General features: G+C 44.9%; 1 protein-coding gene across 1 annotated transcript; it reads right to left on the bottom strand.

The window, feature by feature from the left end:
* Window positions 1-286: 286 nt before the first annotated feature.
* ALDH8A1 (aldehyde dehydrogenase 8 family member A1) lies at window positions 287-21944 on the bottom strand. The gene is made up of 7 exons (XM_004740245.2): window positions 21721-21944; window positions 17446-17593; window positions 15979-16134; window positions 14213-14362; window positions 10016-10272; window positions 6495-6656; window positions 287-1337 (listed from the first exon to the last, which is right to left on the bottom strand). The coding sequence occupies exons 1-7, from the start codon at window positions 21856-21858 to the stop codon at window positions 885-887; spliced, it is 1464 nt and encodes a 487-aa protein (XP_004740302.1). The 5' UTR covers window positions 21859-21944; the 3' UTR covers window positions 287-884.
* Window positions 21945-25860: the final 3916 nt, after the last annotated feature.

The following is a 25860-nucleotide window of genomic DNA, read 5'->3' as shown; positions in this document are numbered from 1 at the left end:
GTTCCATGAACTGTAAGACTGTGGCTGCTGTGCAAGTGTGAGTGGTCAGAAATCATGGCTTTGGAGACTGAGAGCCAGCCCTGGGTTCAAATCCTTTCTCTGCCCCTTAGCATTCGTATAACCTTGAGTATGCAACTTTAATCTCTGTAAACCTCAGTTTTCTCCTCTGATCATTAGGAGACCAAAAAAAAAAAAAAAGCCACAGGAAATACCTCTATCACTTTGCATGAAGTCCATACCCCTAAAAGGAACAAAGGATAATTCAAGAAGAAGACATACGTCATACTGGCTACTAAAATTGCTTAACGTTTATTCTTTTAGGATTAGTGGGTTCTAAGCCTCATGGGAAACAGACCCGAAGAACTGGAATTGATTACACTCGAATAGAAATGGATCAAACTATTTCCTCTTCTTGCTTCAAATTTCCTTCAAAAGTAGTCATTATTTTTATTTTTCCCTGACCTTTTACAGATGTATTTAGTGGGACCTACCATTTAGGTCTGCTCGGACAAATTCCATGCTATGTTTATCATTGACATTCTTATATATACTTAAAAATGGGAAAAAAATGATTATCTGTGAATTTCCAAGAATTCAATCAAAACAATGAAAAAAACTACAGCAAGGACACAATACAGAAGGAAGCTGACAATTACTTGGCTTCCTTTTTGTGCATTCCTGCTCAGAAGTCTCTTCTTTGACTCCACCGGGAAAACAGTCAGCCTCTCTGTGACAACATGAGAGTACAAACTGCTGAGCCTAAGGTAGAGAAACCCCGCTGAGCAAAGATGTGGCAGAAATTTATGCCGGGGTATCTGCTCGCCGCACTGAACTACTGATTCTCTGCAGCCAGCCGTGGACCACGGCTTCTCCACTAGCCAGGGTCAGTGTTTAATGGTGATGGTTTTGACTTCAGTGAAAAATTCGTAAGAGTCCTTGGCTCCTTCTCTACCTACCCCAGAACTCTTCATCCCCCCAAAAGGAAGGTTGAGCTCTCTGATGAGCCAGCAGTTCGTCCAGACCAAGCCAGACTGCAATTTCTTAGCCACCCGGTGAATACGGCCCACGTTGCTGGACCACACCGTGGCCGCCAGCCCGTATTTAACACTGTTGGCTCTTTGAATCACTTCGTCTTCGCTATCGAAGGGGACGACACACGTCACTGGACCAAATATCTCTTCTTTCATGCAGCAAGATTCATCCTTAATGTCTGTTATTACTGTGGGAAGCATAAAGTATCCTGCACAATTCCTCGGGGGGAGACTCAACGTGTCCACCCCCTCACCACACAGAATCTGGGCCCCTTCCGACCGGGCTCGCTTGATGTAACTTCTGACCTGGGAGGGTGAAAACCATGATTAGCAACATCTTACCATTTGCCTTGACACAAAGCAGCAGAAAGTTTAATATTTTTGAATCATCTAGGAAATATGGATAAGGCCATTGCTAAGAAATCTAAAGTTGATTGTCTTTTTGCTCAGCTGCTAAGCCTGAGGGTGGAAGTGCTCTGACCATCACTTGGGCAGTCAGCCTCCAGACGGAAGAGGAGGGGTGTCATTTTTTTACTGTCTAAGTATGAGGCACATAGATAAATGCTTTTCATACATTCTCATTTAGTTCTCTCAAAACTCCATTAGCATTATTACCACCTATTTGCTGATGATAAAATTAGATCTCAGAAAAGGTAGATGGTTCATACCACTAGTAAACAGGAAAGCTAGAATTCACACTCAGGGATATTCAGTAATTAGATACACAAAAGAATAGTTACTCCTTGTGTGGGGTGGTGGGGAGGGGGCTCTGTCCACTGCAGAATATGGGAGATTGAATGGTGCGTAAGACCAAAGACCAAGAAAGGCTTCCGGAACAAATCCTTTCTAACTTCTAGTCTCATTACTGATTACATTCTGAAAACACATCTAGTTAATACAGAATAGCTAAATATAATGGGAAATATTATGTAATAAGTAAATCCAGTAACTTTGAGATAGTGACAGATGTTTATTCACAATGGTTGTAGAAATGACTCCTTATAAAAGGATACATATGTTTATGTATGGAAATTTCATTACAGTCACAATGATTACATTATCCTACCTCTGAGCATAGGAGAAGTAGAAAAGTGATCTCAAAAATTAAAAGCATAAAACAACGGCTAAGCAGTACATCAAAGGCAGAGTAAATTTTGAAGTCATACTTTGGATCCCTACATATCATCTATTACTCTGAGCATTCTGTCCTGTATTAGATAAGTACTCCATTGTAGAACTATACCCAACATAGAGTTATGTGTTTGCCATACAAAAATTATAAAGTACTGTTGTCTTATTTTTAATTTTGCTCTAGCTTATAGAATACTTAATAAACCATGAGGTCAAAGACTTCTAAAAAATAGAATATTTGGAACAGCTTCGTATTCCCCTCTGCTACACATTTTCCCCCAACACGTGCCCTGATCTCAAAGCTCTCCCAGAAAAAGCCCTTGTCTAGTTTGCAGATGAAAACTAAATTACATCTGGGCTTCTCTTTCCCCTATTCTCTTACTCCTCTTGAAACAACCCACTTAGACTAATTAAAAGATGTCAAAGACAGCATAATGCGTGTACAGGGGAAGTTGAGGCAAAGATCTCCAGGAGCACCTGCTGAATGCAGGGCCAGAACTTTTTTCCATGATTAAACATGGAGTGGCTTTAGATCATCTCGTCTACAAATTTCATGATTATCTCTGAGACAGTCTTGAATAACAAAATATGAAGGAAAGTGTCTGTTTTCAAAATGCAAACCTTTCAAAAATTTTAATATATAACATATATTAAACTCACACTAAACTAAATTTATTTTCTGGATGATAGAATGATATTTCAACTTGCAGCTCAGGAACTGAGATTTCAGGAAAATGTGAAAAAAGAAAATGTTGTGACCGCTAATATGCCATAAAATGTAATAAATTATAACTACAAAATTTTCTCTAAGAGCAGAGAGTAGCTAGTACTTGTTAGCTTTGCCCATAAAATCCTGGCACAGAGGTCAGGTGGGTAGGCGGGGAGCCCCAAGAGTTCAAATCCCAGAGCCTCCACCTGCTCGCAGAGGGATTTTTAATGCTCAGTTTCCCCTCTGAAAAATGGGATTAACACTCCCATCTATTCATAAGCTTAGATAAAATGTATGTAAAATATTTAGCATAATGTCTGGCACGCAGTAAGTCTTTTGAATGCCAGCCACCACTGGTACTGTTCTCGAAGAAGGTGATGATATCACACACCATCTGAGGCTTACGAGCAGGGAGACTTCAGAGACATGCCCACCCAGCAAGTCCGTTTTGTTTTGTTTGTTTGTTTTTAAATCTGACAGAAGCAGCTAGCAAACTGCCAAAGTGGACCTTTGTTAACAGCCTGCAGCCTGGCCCTATCGGGGAATGCACCTGTGAATCTGCCCTGCGCTCCGCCAGCCTCACTGTTAACACTCAGAATCCCATCTCCGATTTCCTGCATCTTTGGGCAGGCTGGCATCGAGCCAGATTTTCTGGACAGTCGCATGGAAAAGCATTCGATGGGGGGGTGGGGAAGAGAAACAAAAACAAAAAGCAACCTGCCAAACAGGCAGAGAGCCTTTTCTACCCTCCTTGTGGACAGAGTCGCCTGCATCCCTGGGAGGGATGCTGCGGAGCAAGCTGCGTCTCTGTGAGGTTCTGAGCCCTTTGCCGTGACCGAACAGCTTAACAGCTTCTGCATATTCTACTCGGACTCCTGGGTCACTGCCTCGCCATCTATCCTGACAACCACAGAGAAGCAAGATGGACACAAAGACCCCAGACTCTGCAGGGCTAGTTTGCTTCACAGCAGACACAGACCAGCTGCAGAAGAGAAGCAGGATAGAAGATGGCCGCCTGGCCTCCCCTGGGACACAGCCTCCACAGCTCTCTGGTGAGAGGCGAGGACAGATGACCACTGGTGGAACGTCCGCACACCCTTCTTGATCTCCGAAGCGGCATACCCAGCTGAAAAGAGTCCCACTGAAAAGGTCACATTTACACTGCCCTCGCTGCTTCCATTATCTCTCTCTCAAGGGCCAAGATACCCAGCACCTCCTCACAAGAATCCATCTGCAAGCCCCCCCATCATGGGTCCACCTGGTGGGAGACTCAGAGGGGACTTCATGACTCCTTCATCTGGGCACCTGTGCTCAAGGTGGAGCAGTGAAGATGACAGATGTCCAGGAGCCATTGAAGTCTTAGTAGGACTGACCCGTGGCCTCACATGGGGGAGGCAATGTAAGCCCACCTGCGGGGCACTCTACTCTAGCAGGGAGAGATCTAGTCTGTAGGACAACAAAACAAGAGGGCTCCACTGATCGAAGCAAGTTTATATATGGTGGAGTAATGGGAATACGATCTTTAGTGTTCTTCCCTAGAAAAAAGAAAAAAAATGAAATAAAATGGCCAGGGCGCCTGGGTGGCTCAGCCGGTTAAGTGTCTCCCTTTGGCTCAGGTCATGATCACAGGGTTCTGGGATGGAGCCCAGCATGGGGCTCCCTGCTCAGCTGGGAGCCTGCTTCTCTCTTCCCCCGCTGCTCATGCTCCCTTACCTGCTCTCTCTTTCAAATAAATAAAGTCTTTTAATAATAATAATTGGCCAATGATTAAAAAAAAATTTTGAAATTTTTTTTAAGATTTTATTTATTTATTTAATTGACAGAGATCACAAGTACCCAGAGAGGCAGGCAGAGAGAGAGGAGGAAGCAGGCTCCCCGCTGAGCAGAGAGCCCGATGCGGGGCTCAATCCCAGGACCTGGGATCATGACCTAAGCCGAAGGCAGAGGCCTCAACCCACTGAGCCACCCAGGTGCCCCAATTTTGAAATTTTTAACTGTGTGTACAAATCTTTCTCCCTAAAAGCAGCAGAGCCATGCAGCTTTCTGAAACGAGTACAGAGTAATTAATTGTACTTTGTTTTAATAAGCAAGTGCCTGAAAAATTATTTTCTATAAGGATCAAGTAGAAAGTCAAGAGAGGTTAATTGAAAAATCTGCAGTTTGGCGCACAATCATGTGCTACATTGGTTTCTTAGTGTGGACAACTGTATCGTGGACTTGGAAGATGTTAGCAAACGGGAAAGCTGCGTGAGTGGATATAGAAACTCTCTGCCCTGAGATTCTGAGATTTTTCTATAAATCTTAAGTTATTCCAAAATAGAAAGTTTATTTCTTTTCTTAGTTATTTGACCGAGATAGAAAATATATCATGGTAAAAATACAAGGGAGTTTTTAAAAACTTCTGTTTGAAAGATAAATTTGGGCTAATGTTCAAATGTGGTCAGGAAAAAAAAAAAAAAAACCCAAACTGCTAACTGTAAGCTTCACCATTTTCAAAGCTATTCAAGGCACTTAAGTACACTACATTGAAAGGACAGTAAGCAAACAAAATCCAACCAACATGTTAAATAAACACTTGTCTTTCCAGAATAATTTGGTTTCATAGAAGATGATATTTCTGGGCTAGGATTTGTGAAGGAGTGGTTGACACCAGGCCTAAAACCTCGTCAATGTTTCAAGTCTTAAAAAAAAATCAAATCTCATTTGTGGTTTAGATCTATCAGTGTTCTTGGTTTTTGTCCACATCTTCTGTGGCTACAATGCTAGAAACAACGGGAATCCCTTCTGATGTCCTGCAGGACTGTTTCAAACCCTCTCCTCCCTCCTGAGCCCTCAGCACCTTCTCCCTTCTTCACCCTGCTTCGTAGTTCACTGGGAAAACCAAAGAAATAAGAGGAGACCACTGAGCTGCTATACCCTTGGCTAAGAGCCTCTGTGCTTCACAGTGCTGTAAAGGTCAAAGTTAAAATGTAGTTAATCTCCCAATTGTATGCAGAGTCAAAGATTTCTACAAAATTAAGTAAAGGCTCTGTCCCTCACTAGCTAATGGACAGGGGTACATCTTCCTTGGTGGGTCTCAGTTACCACAGCTGAAAACAAAGTCTCCCGGCTCCAGCGTTCTGTGACTTATTTTGGGAGTCACATCAGGTAATACATGAAGATGACCTTAAAGACCTAAATTCCATAAACCACCCAGAGACCATCAATGACTTCTCCCACATAGACCACCACTAACTCTACCCACTAAGGACCACATAACCAGCAGACATGGCACGTCTGGAATTGCATCTGCTGTAAGCCACAGGCAGAACCCATTCCACTGGGAACTTTTATCGATGGAAATTCCTGCCACCCTTAATCCATGTCATTCTTATCCACTGACCATTATTTTCAAATTTTCTCTTCCTCGCTCTCTACATGCTGACTCCTCCAATTCTTTTATTCCGTGTACACATGGCTTTAACCTGGACAACATGTGTAGACTCTGTATCCAGAGACCATTTCCTACAGGTCAGATTTTTTTTAAGAACAGGATAGTAATGAACAACATTTCAAAGCAGGAATGTGTGCTATGCCCTGCACTGGGCTTCTCCCCAAACCCCCATTGCAGAAAATTGACTTACTTTCTCCAAATGAGCTTTACTTATCAGAGCTCCCATGCTGGCTGATGGATCAGAGGGAATGCCAACTTTCCACATTCTGGTAGCTTGTACAAACTTCTCCAAAAATTCACTATAGATGCTCTTCTGGACAAAGATTCTGCTGGTACAGAGGCAGATTTCACCCTGCCAAGAATGACACATGAGGACAATGACAAGACACACTCCTTCATGGGTAGGTCGCCCTGCATCTCTGATCACCTACCTGACAGGTGCCAGGCACTGGTCTAGGCCATGGGAGACACTGATAAACAAAACAATGCCCCACCACTACGAACAAATACTCTTGTGGGGAAGTCAGGCAACAGCACAGGTCAATGAGCTCAACCAATAATATAATTTCAGGTCATGAGCAAAACAATACAAAAAAACTAAGCAGAGGATGGGAACAGAAATCAATGGGAAAGTGCCGCTTTTAGTCCCTTGGAGTAAAGGGAGTTCTGGAAGGCCCTTGTGAGGAGGGGCTATCTGAATTGACCCTTGGTTGGTGGGGAGGCGCTGACTGGGCTAGATGCCAAGGAAGGCAATTCTCAGGAGGCAGGACCTGCTTCTCGCTGCAGGAGTGTGCTTGCAGGGGTGTGGTGTGTGAGGCAAGGCAGAAGGCAGGCAGGGCTGAGGCTGGGAGTGGAGGCAGGAATGGGGGCAGGGAGAGTAAGAAAGGAGGGCAGGAGGTGAGGGCAAGGCCCTACCATGCGGAGTCCCACAGACTCACAAGGAGTTTGCATCTTGCTCCCGGGATCATGAAAAGCCGGTGGAAGGCTTTAAGCAGCAGCATGATATGATGGATTTCCATTGTTAAAGAGTCGTTTTGGTAGCCGTGGGGAGTAGAATGGAAGAGAACGAGAGTGGAGTCAGAGTAGAGTTCACAGAGTATTCCAGAAGTCCAGGCATGCAGAGGTAGCTTGCACCAGGGCAGGACCAGCGGAGCTGGGGTAAGTGATAGGTATCCACCGACATCACCAGATTCATTAAGGGACGTAGGACCCCCAAGTGCAAGAAAACTGGTATTGATGCTCTGCGGAAGCAGGGGTTCCAGGATTTTTAGAGTAATTGAACCAACGGGATGGGTTGATGGATTAGTGAGATAGGAGGTTGGGGTAAGAACAAGGTTGAGTCCCAGGTTTTTGATGGAACCTTGGATGGTAGTGCTTTACCCCCCAAAGGCAAACCTAAGGCAGGGAGAGGAGCTGTATTGCAGGGATAGGGATGAAGGGAAAGCAAGAGTTCTGGCTGGCATGGGTTAAGGTTCGGATGCCTACTAGACATCCAAACAGAGATACTGCCTGTTCGGGGCAGAGGTGCTAACAGGAGCCTGAGTAAAAAATGATCCTTACTGTCGTCTGAATATAGTGTGCAGTCACTTACAAACCACAGTCGAGACATCTCAAATCATTATGTATGTATGGTTAGTACATTTCTGCATAAATAACGATTTTCACATTTATATTTGATCTTCAAACCATCCTAAGGATGGAATATTTCTAATTATTTTGACAACTGTGCAAAGGTGTATTGTCCAAGTCAAATAGTCACTGTTTCGGAAAAAAGAATTCTCTCTGCCATCCAGCATCACTGTAAGAACCATCTGTGTATCTGGCTTGGGAACTCTCCAGACACAAGTGTCCCCTGCCATGGGGGGGAGGGAGGGTGTGGTAAAGAGAGTTGGGGGGTTACACAGTCAGGGCTTTCCTGATTACTTAGTGCCAGGAAAGCCGAGGTAATGCCAGGATCTCTGGTAGCATGACTTTTGAGGAAATGAGAAAAGGGAAATACTATTTACTACATTCCAGAGACCGTGCAGGGTGCTTTTTTCATAATAATTCTACGGAGCCATAGGTTTCCCAGCTTACAATTAGGAAATGGAGCTTTGAATGAACCCAAGCCCAGGGCCACCAGGCACAGGAAGTTTCAACTTCAGGCCAAGTGATGCTGAAGTCCATTCATTTTCTTCAGTGTCTCACAGCTTGTCGGAGCGTGAGTGCACCCCTGGCTGAAGGAGACTACGTGTGGCAGAGATGTTTCACAGGGCCCCATTATGTTCAACTGAGGGAGAAGTGTTCACTCCTTGGGACTCAGCTCTTGGTTAAGGAAAAAGAAACCAGCCCTGGTAGTTCGCCTAAAATCTGCCTATTGTCTTGAGTTAGCCAGCTGGGTTCCTGTCCTCTTCCCCAAGGCCATTTAAAATACCCCCCCAAGAGGAAGGTTCTCTTAGCAGTTTCAAGTTCTGGCACAATCCTGGTAGCCAAGAAGCCACAGTCCATCTCAGCGCTCAGAGTACGTTTTTGTTTTTTGGTTTTGGTTTTTTGGTTTTTTTTCATGCAGAGTTCACCTGATGTCCTCTGGGCTGTATCGCAGTCCACAGCTTGTCCCTAACCCCGTGTTGTCACTAAAACACCAAAACGCTTGATTTCATTGTTCATTTGGATACTTGTTTACTTTAATGATTGAAATAGCTGTATCATAAAATTGCAAGTCTATTTTCTAAAATCTTAAAATTTAAGTCTGTTGATCCAGAAAAACGCTCTCTACAGACACAGTCAAGCCACTTTCTCTAAGAATGACTGTGAGAGAAATAATTACAATGATAACAATCACAAAAATAACCACTGTCAAGAATGGCTTTCATTCTACAACTCACAAAATCGCTACTAGAAGACATCAATACTGCTTCCAGGAGTTTCCAGGCAAGGAAATGAAGGTTCAAAAGGTAACGTAAAGCAACTTGGGCATCTTTCTTTCTATGGCAGTTCTAACTCTTCAGTGGATTCTTTGTTCGCTGCTGAAATTTTTAAAAAGCAGGCCTTTGGAGAAAATCATTCAGTATTTGTGCACACCTGCTCTACCCAAGACCTGATGCTGGGGCGTTTAAAGTCAAACGTAGCCCCAGAGCAGACTCTGTGAGGCTTACCATCTGGTCTATCTGGGTCAGTGTTCCTAACCCTTTGGGATGCCATCGCCTCGAAGAATCCGCTGAGAACTCTGGCTTCCAGAAAAACATCTCACAATTTTGGGAGATACCAAGTTGCCCATGACTCTGTGACATCAGCAACATCTTCTAGACAGGTTTAGGCATTTATTTCTAAGTGTGTGCTACATTTAGGATGCTTTGGGGAGCACAAGGTTTACTGGAGATAGGACATTCAGACAGCAAGAAGAGAATGGGGGCAACTCTATGAATATAGGTATGAAAAAGCTTAGAGGAGCAAACAGTCAGTCCATAGCTTATACCCGATAAAGCTCAAGAACAGGTGTTTGCCAAACAGAAGCTGTGATTCCACAAGAACCACAGATGGACATTGAGACAAAACAGAGTCGATGGCATAACACAATGTCAAAATCTCCTTTCCCTGAAATAGCCCCAGATTGACCCACTCACTCCTGGTTTGGCACTGTGATGAAACGGATCCAGGCTAACTGGGTCACAGAATTTTAAAACAAACAAACAAACAAACTCAAAACAAAACACACCAACCCAGAGGACACACCTGGTTGGCGAAGCTGGACCTGACAGTCGTTGGAATGCACTCCTCCAGGTTGGCATCCTCGAAGATGATAGCGGGGTTCTTGCCCCCCAGCTCCAGGGACAGCTTCTTGCAGTGCGGGGCACTCAGCTGTGTGATCCGCTCGGCCGTGGGCTGGCTCCCCGTGAAGGAAATGAGGGGTACCTCTGGATGGGACACCAGGGCCTCGCCAACCCTGGGCCCTGTTCCAAACACAATATTTACCACACCTGGTGGGACACCTGGACAGGAAACAGAACAGTCTCCAGGTCTGTATCTGGATGGGATACAGAAAAAATAACAGAAATTACAACAGTAATTCTTCTCCGTGTGTTGAGAACTTTCAGTGACAAGGAGGTTGTCCTTGAAAGTGAAGTAGTTCGAATGGAGGGGAGCGTGTTTTATGGCCGTCTCTAGTTTAATGGCAAAGCAAAGACTATAGTGCAAATCCAGTGTGCCCTAGGTGGGATATTTCCAGGTGCTTTGCCTTAGAATAATGAAGAGTAGAACCTTCTAATTAATTCATTCCATAATATTGACTAGGCATCAAGGGATCAGGTCACAGAGATGTCCTCAGGCAGGTCAAGCCCTGTAAGGTAAGAAGAACCCTGCTCCACATAGGCATTGAGGAGTCACAATTCAGTGTGAAAATGTGAAGTGCACAGAAGGAAAGATTGACTTGGCCCAGGGAAGGGAGGGAGGGCTCCCTTGGGTTCCCTTGGGCTCCCTTGGACTCCTCCAAGAAGGTGAGTATTGAGTTAAAGGTCCTGTGTCCCATGGTACAGACATACACTCTAGAACTGACTTAAAGTGCCAAATACACCCTAAAACGGGAGCCCCATCTTTCTAGCATGAGACCCTACTGCTCCCCACTGGCCCCCCCTACGCTAAAGCTCTAGTTTGCCAGATAGATTAATACCACTAAGTGCCCGCATTCACTGTGGGCCAGTCACTGCTGGAAGCGATCTAGATCTCCCAGCTACTGGATAAGGCAGGGAGGATTCATATCCTCACCTCAACCAAACTGAGGCAGAATGAGGCTAAAGGGCAGCAACTAGGAGGCAAAACCGGGGGCACGCGGTTAACAAATAAATACGTGAATGAATGAATGGAGACTTCGTGTACATTATCCAAATCAGAAATGGTCCTTGACTCTGGAAAGCTTTATGTGTCCAGAAAGAAAATCTAAGTGCAAACGTGTTGTATCTTAGGATTTAGGAGATTAGCTGAGTTTCTTTCCCATATTTCTCCAGCCTGGAAGTACAGATGCAGAAAACCTCCAACGTGTAAGGTTTTTTAACTACTTCCCTGCTCCCACTATCTTTCCCTATCCAGGTTAGACATTCTCTTCCTAACAGAAACATGCTCTGTTGGATTAAAACCATCTCTTCCAGAATATGCTTTTAGAGTACAAATAACAAGTTGGCGTTGATGATCCACCATCAACCAGAATACCTTCCCATCAAGCCAGAGCCCAGGAGTGATAACCTGAGGGGATCACCCCCTTCAGGTGAGCCTCAGAGACAGGTGTGGGGAATCAATGACTCCTGGTGGTATCCGGGGGAGCTTCCCCTCTAATGGCCTCTCCTTTACAGGCAGGTGCACACATACTGAAATCTAGCTTGGGTTGGTCCTGGATCACAAGTCACTGCCATGGAGAGCAGGCCCAGAGTCAGACACCATGTGACAGCCGCTAAGCCCGTTTTGGAGCAGAGAGGGGTCTCAGGAGAGAGGCCCTCACGGTGGTTGATGGGGGAGAAACAAGGTCAAGTTTCCCACCATTTGCAGGCTGGGGGGTCCTGCATCTCCATCAGACAGTGAGCATGTGAATATTTTCCCAATACTTTCTGATTGGGGGTGGGAGGCAAGAGAAGGTGGATTATTGGGCTTTATAAATCCGGAAGGCAAAAATGGATCAAATCACTGCTAATGTATACAACAGCATTTTAATGAAGAGTGAAGAAAACTCAGAAACACCACGTATTTATCATCCCAGGAAAATGAGTTCACTTCAGCAGGCCAGTTGCCCTCTATACAACGGCATTAACACTTTACATTCCCTTGAACTTTGGTGGTAATGTGTTTGCCTACTGGCCAGTAATGCTCAGCACCACTTTGCCAATTTGATCGAGACAGTAATGAAATGTTTCTAGAGACATTGACCCTCTACCCTTAAGATATGCCAGTTACCAGAGAAAGGAGGCACTACAATGGCAAAGAATAATTTGGTAAAACTCAGAATAGGTGGCTAACAGACAGCACGGGGCATAGATCCCCTGCACCAGGGACCGGGATGGGGAAGGATGGCAACAAGCTTCCACTGGGCAGAACAAAACTAGGAAAGGACAGAAATCTGCTTTCACTGGACACTCCAGGAATGAGGCATGCGTCTGGTGCTGCCAAGAAGAAATAACTGTTCTAGAACTATAAAAGGGGGTACTCACTGTATACTTTTTAAAATTACTTTACGTCACAGGAGGGTCAACTGTCAAGTCTGTTTGAATGCTCTGGACCTGAGGACTGCTCTATAAATATCAAGAACCAGCAGGTCTTCTTAGTTTTCTTTTGCGTCGGTATTCAACACGTCCCGTACAGATTCTTAATCCAAATGGAGAAACTGAGGGCTTAAGACAGGTGCAATTTGAGCCTTACACTCTCCGTGGTGCCCAGAGAAGAAAGTTTAGCAAAGCCAGCAGAGGCAGGGAAGGAAGGAAGAACTGTCTTGGTATAACAAGCCTATTCATTCTCAAGAAATAAGATCAACGCTATGCGAGTTCATGGAAATGTAGAACTCTCGTGTAGCCCAGGAGCTGGGCATATAGAAGGGGAGAGTGCTTAGGGAAGAGAAATCTTCATAGATCAAGATGTGGTTGACTTCAAGAGAGAGTGGTTCTGGGAACACAGCTCTGTGGCTTCGCCCCACCTGCAGGGCTGCCCTCCCCAACATAGATCACGGCACAGCATCGGCCCCTTCTCTCCACTCCAGGAAACCTATAGCCAACAGAGAGGGAAGAAAGGCCTTGGAACTCTGTAGATACTAGGCACTTAATTTTGCAAAGAATGGCATTAGAAAATGATCCCTCATGTAAAGAAGGAATGATACCCTTGGGACATGAGAGAGATAGGCACATTTCTATCATAACCTTCTAGAAGCCTAGAGCATCCATAAATGTCACCCCAAAGGCTGAAGCTGGAGGCCTCATTCCTTTGTACAATACAAGGGAAATGGGCAGCTAGACTAGGGTCATAAGGCCACACAGTTCACCCTGCCATCTAAATCCTGGAGTAAAAACTGGCTCAACTTTCTTGGAAGCCAGTATGTATGTTTTTGCTTAGAGAGATAAGGTATCCAGAAGAGGGAGGTATGCCTTCTTTCCAACCACGTACTTTATGGATATGGGTGAGCCCAACACTACCTTCTCTGTGGACTTGAAGGAAGTGCGCAGAGCAGGGTGCGTATGGAGACCTGAGCAGAGGGACCTAACAGCAAGGGGCTTTCCTATGGGTTACAAGCTAGGCTCTCCTGACACAACCCTGGTGCAGAGTCAGACCACACCCATGCTGAGTTATACCCTAGAACCTACTACCCAGGAACATACCTTGAACATTGCCAGGACACTGTTGACATAAAGAGGCCAAGGAGCCATATTATATCAACTTTCACACGGTGGCTCCAAATGTAGAGAAAACTGAGGGAGGTATATTCAAATCTCTTAAAAATACCCATTTCTAGCAGGTATCGTATAACCATACAAACCAGAGAAGTACTTAAGGGCAGTCTTATTTGCATCAAGATTGAGAAGTGGTTCAAATAGAAGATTTAAACCATCCGCTGAAGACATCTCTGGAGCAGGCTGGTGTGGGAGTTGACAGGGATCTTTAAGCCTTTCTCACTTACAGGTGTGCAATCATGCCACTGCCTGCCAGCCCCTCCCCCCTCAGACACCGGGAGGACACGGGTGAAGAAGAGGAAGGAGTGTGATCCAACCCTGTGTGTGAAGGGGATTTCTCAGAAAAGGCTCAGAGAGAGGAAAACCCAAGATGTCACTGGAACCAATTTTGGTGAGCAGATTTCTAGTCAGAATAACTTTTCACATGTCAGAGATGCTGTGGCGGCTGAGACCCACAAAACTTGCAACCCCGAAGCCAGTCCTGCACCTCTCCAACGCCACCGCTCATTACCTGCTTTCTCCAGGAGTTTGCACATCATCCACGCCGTCACTGACGTCAGCTCGCTGGGCTTGGCTATCACGGTATTGCCAGCCGCGAGGGCCGGCGCCACCTTCCAGGTCAGCAAGTAGAGTGGCAAATTCCAAGGGCTGATCAGACCAGCTACAAGAGGAGAACAGAAACACTGCCACCAAAGGCAGGACCCTCAAACTAGGCTGGCCAGACTGGGTTTATTGGCGTGGAACTCCTCCACCCTGCGTGAAACTTGGGCTTACCCTTCTAAAACCCCCACTTTGGCTTACTTGTAGCCAACTTTGGGGAAATGACTCTAAAATGTATTACAAACAACTGTGCCTCTTAAAACTATAAAGCAATACAATTTACTATTTTCTTGTTGATGTAACAGCTGTATTTATGAACAAGGCAATGTAAGCTCCAGGGCCAAGAGGCTGTCACCTGTTACTAAACAGTTCCAGAACGTGAGGAGTTTTGAGATTTATAGACTGGCCTTTACATTTTTTTTTTTTAAACTTCTCTCTCCTTCTTCATCATCCAACTGTCTAGCTACTATTTCTTTTAAGTTTTTCCATCACTGTTTCTAACCTGTTGTGGATTAAGGCATAAAATCTCAAGCTTTTTAGAATTAGTGGTAAAATAAGAGCAAATACATTCTTAGTCTGCCATGTGGGGGCCTTCTGATTAGTAAAGCCAGGAAAATTTGATGCATAGACTATGAAATCCATCTTGGCCAGCCAGAAAACTTTTTAATAAAAAATTCTCTCTGGGTTATCACCTGTTTCATGACCAGATAGAATTGCTAAATAAGTAACAGAAGCAGCATCTAGAATGTGTCTCCATGCAATGTTCTGAAACCATAAAACTTCCAACCATAAAACTCTCAAAAAAAAAAAATTTACTTTATGAATTTGTAAATGGATTCATCTTATTTATACTCTTCCCTTAAACCTATGCTGTGAAAGTCAATATATATTTTATATGATTATATTTCTCACTAGAAACTCTTTTCTTTATAGGATAACAGTTTTTTTCAGCATGATATATCACCATACTTCTAAGAGAGAAGTTTGAGTTTTTCCTAATTCCTTCAAAATGTGATTTCCAAAGAGTTCAAATAATCAAAGTGGTAATGTGTCCCATTTTCGTTCCTTTAAATTTATTTACTTTTATCCCATCATAAAATGTAACTAGTAAGTATGCGTATTTGGTGGGTGGAGGAACAGTGACATCTAGTGGATAGTTTGAGCCATTGCTCAGGTTCACTTATCCTCTAAAAGAAAGCAGGAAGCAGTTAATTCAGAGCGCCCTACGCGTACTAATTTATTTAATTCACACTAACATATATAAATATAAAATTAAAACTATTCTCCCAGCTTTTAAGACAAGAATCCTGAGGTATACAAATGTTATGAAATTGGCCCTGCACATACCCAAAATCCTTGCTCTTGACTACAAAACTCTCTGGGGGCAAAAAAAAAATGTTTTTTTAATGTGGGCGGCGGGGGGAACCTTCGTATGTGAATTTTCTCCCGGCATCCTTCTTTTCCTGCTAATTTCCCAAGAACAGTGTTCCAGGAATAAGTAGGGAATGTGAGACAAAGAAAATTAACTAGAAACAGATTTTTGAGGCCCATTCATTTTCGGCCGAAGTAGAAGTCATCTCTTTCCTTCCTCTCGGTCTGTTCCTTTAGACCAGTTCTACAGAATGGAGGGAGCATCCCTGTGCACCCCCGCAGGGCAGGCTTTCCCCGAGCACCCACCGATCCCCACCGGGGCCCGCACGGTGTAGTGCAGACAGCCCAGGTGGTCCATGTGCGTGCACTCAGACGTGTGGTGCAGGATGGAGGAGGCGAAGAACCGGAAGTTCTGCACAGACCGGGGAATGTCCATGGTTCTGGCCAGTGTTACGGTTTTCCCTGAAAGAAGCCAACAACAGAAAGCACAGTCCACCTGCTTCCCCGGGGATGGAGAAGACATGATGGTACATGTATCCCAGCTCACGCAGACGGAACCTTGGTCCTCTCCAGCCTGAAACTTCATCCCCTGACGACACAGAGAGCTGGTCGTGGTCTCATAGAACCGTGAAATAATTAGGTATGAAGTTATCAGATGAAATGGGGGGGGGGGGCGTTAAAATTAAGTGAAACCATCTTTGCTTTGCGGGCTGAACAATTCGTGGCTATCATGAATCTGCCAGATGCTACCACTCCATTCACATCAGCTTTTTCAAGTCAAAATCACCAAGCTTCTTACCTGCTAGGAGGGCTTGGAGTAATGGGTATTAAGACAGCTGTAGTTGCATGACACAATGAAACCACTTTGACAAACAGATGATGTATACTACACGTCTCCCCATCACGGGGTGGAGTCCTTAAGATGGGAACGTGCCAGAAAGGCTGAGGGGACCCCAAGGATGCTGTGTGGCCCTCACTCACTCACCACGTGCCCCATGTATATGCCCTAGCTTCTGAACTGAACAAAAAGAGAAACATAGCTTTTCTGGGTTGTTCCTTAGTTGTCTTTGGTGATTCAGGGGGACTCCCAGTGTAGCAGCATGGGCAGGAAGCATCTCCTGAAAAGTTTGGACTCAGGCTGCCTTCTAACTTTAAGCTGATTTATAAGCATCCATATCATTTTAAAAGATCTTGGGGTTTCCCAATAGATATTACTATTGGACATTTAATCCATTACTTACGCTTCTGGGAAGGAGTTAAAATTGGGAAGTTGTGTTGGGAGTTCGATACTGACATACAGATTCTTTCTAAACAACCTGCTTTTCAATTATTTTTGCTTTGAATGGTCTACCCAGAAGGATCCTCTTCTTCCCTTCACCCAACATCTACTCCCCTTGCCAAAAACCCTGGCAGTGCCTTCCACGAAATGGACAAAGTATATTTATTTCCTTGCCCCTGAAACTTGGGCTCAGCCGTGACCTGCTTGGACCATCAGAACGGGGCAGGAGTCTGCCAGATGCAAGCCTCCTGCATGGAGGCTTCTCATGGCTTCTCTGCCATGAGAAGCACAGGTGCGGCTAGACTGATGGGCCCGGCAGGGTGGGGAGGGGGGGCGACTCAGGAGGCTACTATGGAGGAAGTACCCGAGTCCCATCCCTTGTAGTTAAGAGGCTGAAGGTCACCTGACCAGTCGGAAGGAGGGCAGGCATGGCCTGCATCTGAGGATTAGTACTGCACTCTTCCTTAGGCACCGCACTGGCCAGCGGCACTCACCTTGGTCCCTGGATTCTGCCTGGGCCAGCTCCTCCAGGGACTGTTCCAGCAGATCCGCCAGCCGGTGCAGCACCTGCGAACGCTCCTGGGGGCTCCGGGCCGACCAGCCGGGGAAGGCTGCTCTGGCCGCCTCCACTGCAGCTTCGATCTTTGAGGAGCAAGAGGAAGAGGATCAGCTTAAAACCGTTGCTCCTGAGGTTGGATGAATCCAGAATCCACAGGTCCACCCACGCCTAATTTCCTCTGCCTGATTTCAAATATTCAAGGCCTCCTCATGCTGAGTTACCTGCAAAGTGGTGTTTACGTGACCAGAGAATCAGGGGCACCACAAAAATAGAGAAGAATGCTCCATTTTGACCAGGGTATTCAGATGCGGCCATTAGAAGGAAGCTATTTGAATTTTAACAGATGCACATTTTTAATCATGTTAAAATACAAAAAATTTTTTCAGTAGCGTATGAGAGAGAAAACATCACCGAGATGTGTAGAATCCCTCAGCTTTTAATCCAGATCCAACATATCTGACAAAGCCTAAAAGTTTGTTTGAAATCATATCCTCAGATTGTCATTTCCACTCAAAATGACCATTCAAGCACCTGGGTGGCTCAGTGGACTAAAGCCTCAGTTCAGGTCATGATCCCAGGGTCCTGGGATTGAGCCCCGCATCAGGCTCTCTGCTGAGCAGGGAGCCTGCTTCCCTTCCTCTCTCTGTCTGCCTCTCTGCCTAATTGTGATCTCTTCCTGTCAAATAAATAAATAAAATCTTCTTTTAAAAAAAATCCACTCAAAAATTACTTATTTTTATATATAAAGAATATGCTAACCACACAAATTATTTTATTTCACCTGTTTTAGAATTCTCTACCCGGACTATTGCTATGCCTATTTTGTGGATGAGGAAACCGAGGCACAGAGAACTCAAGTAACTCAGTAGAGGTCACACAGCTAATAAGTGACAGCATCAGGACTCAAACCCAGATCTCTGTGGTTCCAAGACCACAGCTGGCCTGCTATGGCAGAGCCACGGTCCCTGTAGCCTGCCTGGCTCTGCCCAGTGAGAGGCCTCTGTGGGAAAGGAGAGCGTCCGTATTTGAACAGATAGCTTGGAAACCTGACATTGGAGCAAATCTAAAAGGAAACAGTATATGGGAAGGTTCGAGCAAGGCCAGTTCCTGCAAGGCAAAATGAGTCTTGGGGTCTTCAGCGAAGTCGAAGCAAAGTCTATCCCGGAGACAGCAAATCCATAGCCTGTGTCTCAGCTTTCTCCCCCCTCACACGCATGACAAGACTCTAGAATTACTCACAGCTTTCTTCCACACCTGGGCCCGGGCCCAGCCTCGGAATCCTTTTCCATAGGCTTCAGGCAACCACGAGCCGCTTTCTCGCGTCACGTGACCTGACAGTTCAGCCGCCCTCTCCCCCAAATCTGATCCAAGCTCCTTCTCTGTTTCCTTTATAAACAGAGTCACTTCCAGCTGAGCTGAATAAAGGATGACATGATTCTCCTCTTCATTATAAATTATAAATGTCTGGAAAAGTGGTGGTTTCTGTTGAAAAGCTGGATCTCTACTGTGGACCCGAGGACGGGATGAAGGGAGAGGGTGAGCTGTGCTGTTCACCACCAGAAGCCCCGCCTCCCCCGGGCCTGGCTGCCCGCCAACAAGAGAAGGGCTCCTTCCTCCCGTGCTCAGTGTAAAATCTCATCTTCCTGAGGTTGTCAATACAAAATCTAAGATTTTTGCTATGCAGAAAACTCAGGTCCAGTCATATGTTCTAAGGTGGCTTATGTCTGTGAAGTATAGAATACGTATTAAATCTATATGAGCAGGGGCGCCTGGGTGGCTCAGTGGGTTAAAGCCTCTGCCTTCAGCTCAGGTCATGATCCCAGAGTCCTGGGATGGAGCCCCGCATCGGGCTCTCTGCTCCGCACGGAGTCTGCTTCCCCCTCTCTCTCTGCCTGCCTCTCTGCCTACTTGTGATCTCTGTCAAATAAATAAATAAAATCTTTTAAAAAAAAATCTATATGAGCAAAAGTTAACACCTGGAAAGCATTTACATATGCCAAACACAAAGGGCTTTGCATCAGTCTATTTCATCCTCAGAACCACACAATAAGACAGGTATTACTGTTATTCCCATTTTATAGGTAAGGAGACTGAAGCACAAGGAAGTTCAGCTCTAAGTCAAGACAGTAGATACTGAGCAGTACAGCTGGTCTTCGGAGCCATGGGGTCAGACTCTGGTTTCTGCTTATGATCGCAAAGCTATCATGTAAATACCACCGCAAATCTGTGTGTGTGTGTGTGTGTGTGTGAGAGAGATCTAGGCATCAGAGATGAGAATGTTAGCTCACTGTCATCTGTGGGATAAGGGTGATGATAGAGTCTTATTTGTAGGTTGTTATGACTCCCATTGGGTGTAATTTGTATTAGAGGGCTTAGGGAACGTGGAGCACACAGCAAAACCTGTTAGCAACACCAGCAGCACTTTCTTTAAGAGACTTTCTGTGAAACTGGGTGTGCAGTTTGTGTGTTGATGATATTTTTCAAGTGAGCAAAAACTGAGACTTGTGGGATCAGAGAGAATATTTACAAGTTAAATTGCTGGGAAATCCAAAATATTTGTTCCTCTCCTAGCAGATGCCTCTGTACTGCATTCTATCTTCTGAAAAGGCATGAACCATTAGCTGCAGAAAATATTTCAACAACATTTGTCATATTTGTCACCTTTAAAAGCACTTTGGAAAACACTTAGAGACCAGGAGGATTGGATAGCACAAAGCTAGATTTCCCACATCTATCCCAAGTCATTTGAAACAGAATTGTGGGTTACAGTTTAACCAACAGATTAGTCAATGTTTGCAAACTTTTGTCCACAAGTCTAAAGGTTTTTTTTTTTAATGCAAGACAGTTTTAAAATATTATTAATAAAAGAGAAATAGTGGCTTAGTATAAGAAGGCTTATTTATAGATACTTATTTGTATATGAAGATTACAGTTGGCTTTTAAATAATCTAGTTCTAAAAAATTGTTTTGAAGAATAAATAAATAATCTAGTTCTTTGTGCCTTAAAAAGTAAAACCCGTTAGGCATTAGATGAGCATACACACATCAGCCATATTCATCACCCCAGACATTGTCAAAGAAATAACAAATATATCCAACATTTTATAAAACTTCTTAAATAAAATTTTGCATCACTAAAAAAATTTTAATGTTTATACCATTAAGCACTTTGAGTGACGGTGTTAAATTTAAATGCAAAAATACATGGGACTTTGATTTTGCATTTCATCAAATGATCAGTTTTAAATCACTAGATGTTTTAAAGACATAAGGCATTATTAGAGGATAATCTAAAATCAATCCCTGGGTTTTTCACTTTTGCTTTAGTGGAGCAACAAGTTTGGGGTTTTTTTTGTTGTTGTTGTTTGTTTTGTTTTTGGTTTTGTTTTTAGAAATCCATGAATATAGTGGCAAAGTTAGGCAACGCTTAGTAAAGAAAAGGAAACAGAAACATGGGCCATTCTTAACAAAAAATACTTTTTACTAGACCCCTGCTAAGGACTGAGAAACGCAGCTGTGTATTAAGACGCCTCGTTGACCACTTGCGTTCTGGGCGAAGTCATGGGCTTCGTGCCAGGCGTAGGCATCCCCGTTTGAAAGCTCACCGGAGGCCACTCGCTTTTACGTTAGCACCTGCTTTCACTCACCAAAAGAAATACGAAGAGGATTTTCACTTCTATGAAAAAAACCGTTACCATACTTATTATTTCTTTCCCAAAAGCCAAGTTGCCTAACGCGGACTTCCTGAATGGAAGATAGTCTTCACTTGACACCATTTCAAAAGGTGTCATAAGAACGCTTTCGGATGCCTGGGAATCCTGCACCCTAAAAGTCCCATTACCAAGCAGACCTTCCCAGCACTAAAATCGTCCCTCTGCTAGGGTTTAACAATTCTACACCTTTTCCCATCTCCCTTTGCTCCTAGAAAAGTAACACGTAATTCATCAGCACATGAGGTATATTTCCATCTTCCCTAAGTGAATATACTCACCTCTTCTCTCTCTCTCTTTTTAAGATTTATTCATTTATTTATATGAGAGAAAGAGGGGGAGGGGAGGGGCAAAGGCGGAGGGAGAAAGAGCCTTTAAGCAGACTCTGCGCTGAGCACAAGCCCAGTGCGGGGCTCGACCCTACGGCCCGGTGATCACACAGAACCTAAGCGAGACCAAGAGATGCTCAACGAACTGCCCCAGCCAGGCACCCCACTCACCTCCTCTTTCCCACTGTTTGGCACTCTGCAATATACTTCTCCCGTGGACGGATCATAAGAATCAAGATAGGAGTTACAAGGTACAAACTTTCCATTAATGAAGTTTTCTAGCGTCAGAAGTGCCTTTGTTCCAGCCATGGTGATCGCGACCCCCGTGCCTTTCTCCTTGGCAGTTGTCTCCTTCGGTTCTCCCTGCACGCTCCTCTACCCTGAGTTAGCCCCACCCTTGCTTCCAGTCCCGAAACCCTCATTTGCCAGGCAGTGAAAGTGGGAGGTGGCCTGACGCTCAGGAATGTTCCAGTCTCCAAACTCTGAGTGAAGAAGATTTAGGAATATTTCACAGACTTCCAGTATATTACGAGAAAGGGATAATAATATGGTAAGCTAACATCAGCTTGTGTCCATGGCCCTTTAAGATGTCAGAAGGCACCTGTGTGACTCCTTTTATTGGGTTCACACTATAAACGATTTATTGTTCAAACATGGAGGGCCAGACCCTGAAGCAAGTGCTTGACATGAATCTATTCATTTATTCCACACAACAATGCTTTATAAAGTGAAGTCATTAAATCTCTGAATGGTACAAGGAATTGAGCCTCAAAGAAGTTAATTTGTCCAAAATCTCTGTTAGTAAGGCATGAACTTTAATCTGTTTATCTTCAAATCATGTGATTTTCTTCAACACATCACTGCCCTAACTCCGCAGAGGTGACTGAAGACAGACTCTCTCTTTCGGTCTCCCGTCTGTTTTCCTACCCTCTTCGTGAACAGTCCCTCCATTCTGAAATCAGCAGCTCACACCCTCCCCACTGTGCCACGCCAGTAAGGGCACAAGCTGCATCCATGCATGAATACAAGTAACCCACAGAGATTTATAGCCATGATGCATGTAAGAATTTCTATAAATTGGTAAGGGAAATGAGAAATCCAATTGAAAAAAAATAAGCAAAGTCTATACAAAACCAATTCATAGTAAAAGAGATGCGATTGGCCAAAGAAGGCCTGAAAGACGCTGCACCTCATGTTAATCAAGAGGATATGAAATACAGACAGGGGCCCTGATTCCCCAGTCAGACTGGAAAACTGTAACACCCACTGTGTGTGCAGGTGTGCGAAAGCACGTGCTCTCCCCCTCCCCTGATTCAGGGCAGTGGGGGTGGGGGGCCGGGGGGCAGCGGTGTGGTCATAGAACACCAGTTAGGGCAGTCTGGAAGCATCACCATTTAAAATGTGCCCACTTGGGGCACATGGGTGGTTCAGTTGGTTGAGCCACTGCCTTCAGCTCAGGTCATGATCCTGGAGTCCTGGAATCAAGTCCTGCATTGGGCTTCCTGCTCACAGGGGTTCTTTTTCTCCCTCTGCCCTTCCCCTCTCATGCTCTCTCTTTCTCATTCTCTCAAATAAATAAATAAAATATTTAAAAATAAAAAATTTTAAAAAATAAAATGGCTAGGAATTCCCCTTTTCAGAATCTCTTCCAGAGAATTTCTTGCTTTGGTGCAAGTAGGTAAGTCACAGGGCATCATTTTTTATTGTAATTTCAAAATAGAAAATAGAAAATACCTACCAACTGACAATTATGATACTGAGTTAAGACAACCAGCGGTCCTGCGTAAGGAATGTGATTTAGCCATTTCACTGTTAAGTGAAAAAGGAGAGCTAGTGGATAATAAACACAACAGGATCTCCTGGGATGCTGCTTAAGGGGGATGGAAGGGGAAGAGCGAGGATTCCTCTTTTTTTTTTTTATCTTCCTCTTTTTACTCCATATAGTTTAAATTTCTGGTGAACCTATAGGAATATGCAACTTTTGTAGTTAAAATTTAGTCAAATGTGAGATACCAATACTCTAAATCCGTCAGTCATTTGGGACTTTGGCTGGCTTGTTTACGTCCTCAGGCCCTCCCCGCTCCCAACTTAATTGGTCTTTCCCTAAATGATCTCCAGAATGCTTGCAGATCACGCATGCAAACAAGAGGGTCTCTGCTCCGTGTGCAATGAAGCTTCAGGCCTTTCTGCAAATCTAAAACTGCCCTGTGATGGTCTGCTGAACACAGGACCAAGCCCCTTGGTCTTTTCTCCTTTGCAGCTCAAAGCCTCTGCAGAACCTTTGGCATTAGAACTCATTTTATATAACGTGGTCACATTCTTGAGGCTCCTTCTCCCTACCCAGTAAGAAGCGGGGAAGAAGTTCAAAGATGAAAAAAAAATTTTTTCTCAGCCTAAAATTCTTAACCTTTCCTGTTCCAGGTGAGTTTTCTCTTTTCTTTCTCTCGTGTGGGTGGTTTCTGGTCATTTGGATGTGCTTCTGTTGAATACCTAGTCACACATAGAGAAAAAGGGACCACCCACATTACAAACAGATACAATGCTACACACAGTGCGGGTCTGTTCCAGGACACGCAAATACTGTGTGTATTTCAAAGTCTAATAGGAGGAAAGGGTTACATTGGGTTAGACAGCTGAGGGAAGGCCCAGTCCAGCAGAGGTACCCAGACAATATTGACATCCAGTAACAGGGAAGAGAGGCCACTATGCCTGAGATGGGGGTGTACAAAGGAGGGGTGGGTAGCAGCGGCTCCTGCAGATGTGGAGTTGGGGGGGGCAGGAGGCGGGGGCTGCAGCAGAAGCTACCCGCTGTAGCTGCAGAGATGCTGACAGAGACTGGAGACAGAAGGTAGCATCTCCTCCCTCCTCCTCCTTCTAGGTTCTTCCTAGGGGCCTCCCATTGGCAGAAAGCCAGTTGGCAAGAGATGTGAGCCATATGATTTGCAGACCCCAGCCCTGGTCCCACAGAACACAGTAGCAGGGAGCCCAGAACAGAGTGATCTCAGGGAAATACCCAGCCCAGGCAGACAGACCTTCCCTAGACTATGTCCCTGGTTCTCCCACTCTCAGCTTCTTGTGTCTTTTTTTCTCCTTCTGAACCTCCTAAAAGCGCACCTTTCTCCCAAGCACTTCATGCTCAAAAATATGCCTGACCCTCCCTTTCCCTCACCCACTTAACTGAGATTTCTCTCACCCCAGCATTTGAGAAAAAATCTGATTATGTGACAGAAGCAACAGAGACTAATGTGGATTGATTAGTCAGATTTTTTTTTTTTTGATCTTTTTGTATAGCTCATAATAATCCAAAAGATTCCAAGTAGAGGACTGCTTAAGGGAGAGCTTTCTAAAGAAACAGACTTCCTAAGTCTGGGGGTGGCATTTTCTGCCACATAATAGCAGAGTAGTGTGAGAAGATGGACCTAGTACTTCTAAAAAGGGTGGGTGTTTCTCCAAGCTTCCCCACACAGAAACAGGCCCGGCCTCTGAGCTGACGCGGGATTAGTCATAGTTGCACTTTGCACCACTTGCTATTCAAGCTTGACCTTGTCCATTTTGGCATAATCCAATGGCCCTCACCTTCCTCCCTCTGTCCTAGCAGCCCTCTTCTGTCCACACTGCACCCACTGACCCCCGCATGCAGATCAACCTCTGATCTGACTCTGGAACCAGAGCTCAGTTGAAGTGGGAGGCACTTCCTTGGGACGCAGCAACCAGCCTCACTTTGACCTGAGCCCTAATCTGCCTTCATACCCGAAATGCAGGACCAGTCATCTCTTGCCTTGTTTCCCTTAAGAAGACATAAAACCCTGGGGCACCTTGGTGGCTCAGTGGGTTAAAGCCTCTGCCTTCGGCTCGGGCCATGATCTCAGGGTTCTGGGATCAAGCCCCACATAGGGCTCTCTGCTCGGCAGGGAGCCTGCTTCTTCCCTTCTCTCTCTGCCTGTCTCTCTGCCTACTTGTGATCTCTGTCTGTCAAATAAATAAATAAAATCTTAAAAAAAAAAAAAAGACATAAAACCCTATATCCAGGCCTACAAATAGAGACCTTGCTCCCCTGTGGTCCCACCTGCCTTCCTGTACTTCTGGATGTGACCTGCTCCTGAATTCTCTGGGCTGGACCACTTGCACTCCGAAGTGGGTCCTGCTGAGTGCTGGGGTAGCGTTCAAGGGTATTCCCATTGGCAGCAACCAGGTCTGCCTCCACCCACACCCCCAGTGGACGGATTAGTGCCAAGTCTGGCACAGTAAGAATAGAGGACTCAGGACTGTACGCTCAGCTGACAAAAACTATAAACATGATCTATGGAGCTT

Source organism: Mustela putorius, unplaced genomic scaffold (genome assembly GCF_011764305.1).
Source record: "Mustela putorius furo isolate JIRA1106 unplaced genomic scaffold, ASM1176430v1.1 tig00003863_pilon_pilon_pilon, whole genome shotgun sequence".
Lineage (NCBI taxonomy): Eukaryota > Metazoa > Chordata > Mammalia > Carnivora > Mustelidae > Mustela > Mustela putorius.
The sequence above is the reverse complement of the archived record's forward strand: the minus strand, read 5'-3'. Positions and strand labels throughout refer to the sequence as shown.

Coding starts and splice junctions, on each gene's coding strand:
- ALDH8A1 (XM_004740245.2), bottom strand. CDS start 21,858: ATGGCTGGAACAAAGGCACTTCTGACGCTAGAAAACTTCATTAATGGA. Junction 17,594..21,720: donor CAAACAGTGGGAAAGAGGAG/GTGAGTGGGGTG, acceptor TGCTCCTCAAAG/ATCGAAGCTGCAGTGGAGGC. Junction 6,657..10,015: donor GGTCCAGCTTCGCCAACCAG/GTGTGTCCTCTG, acceptor CATTCTTGGCAG/GGTGAAATCTGCCTCTGTAC.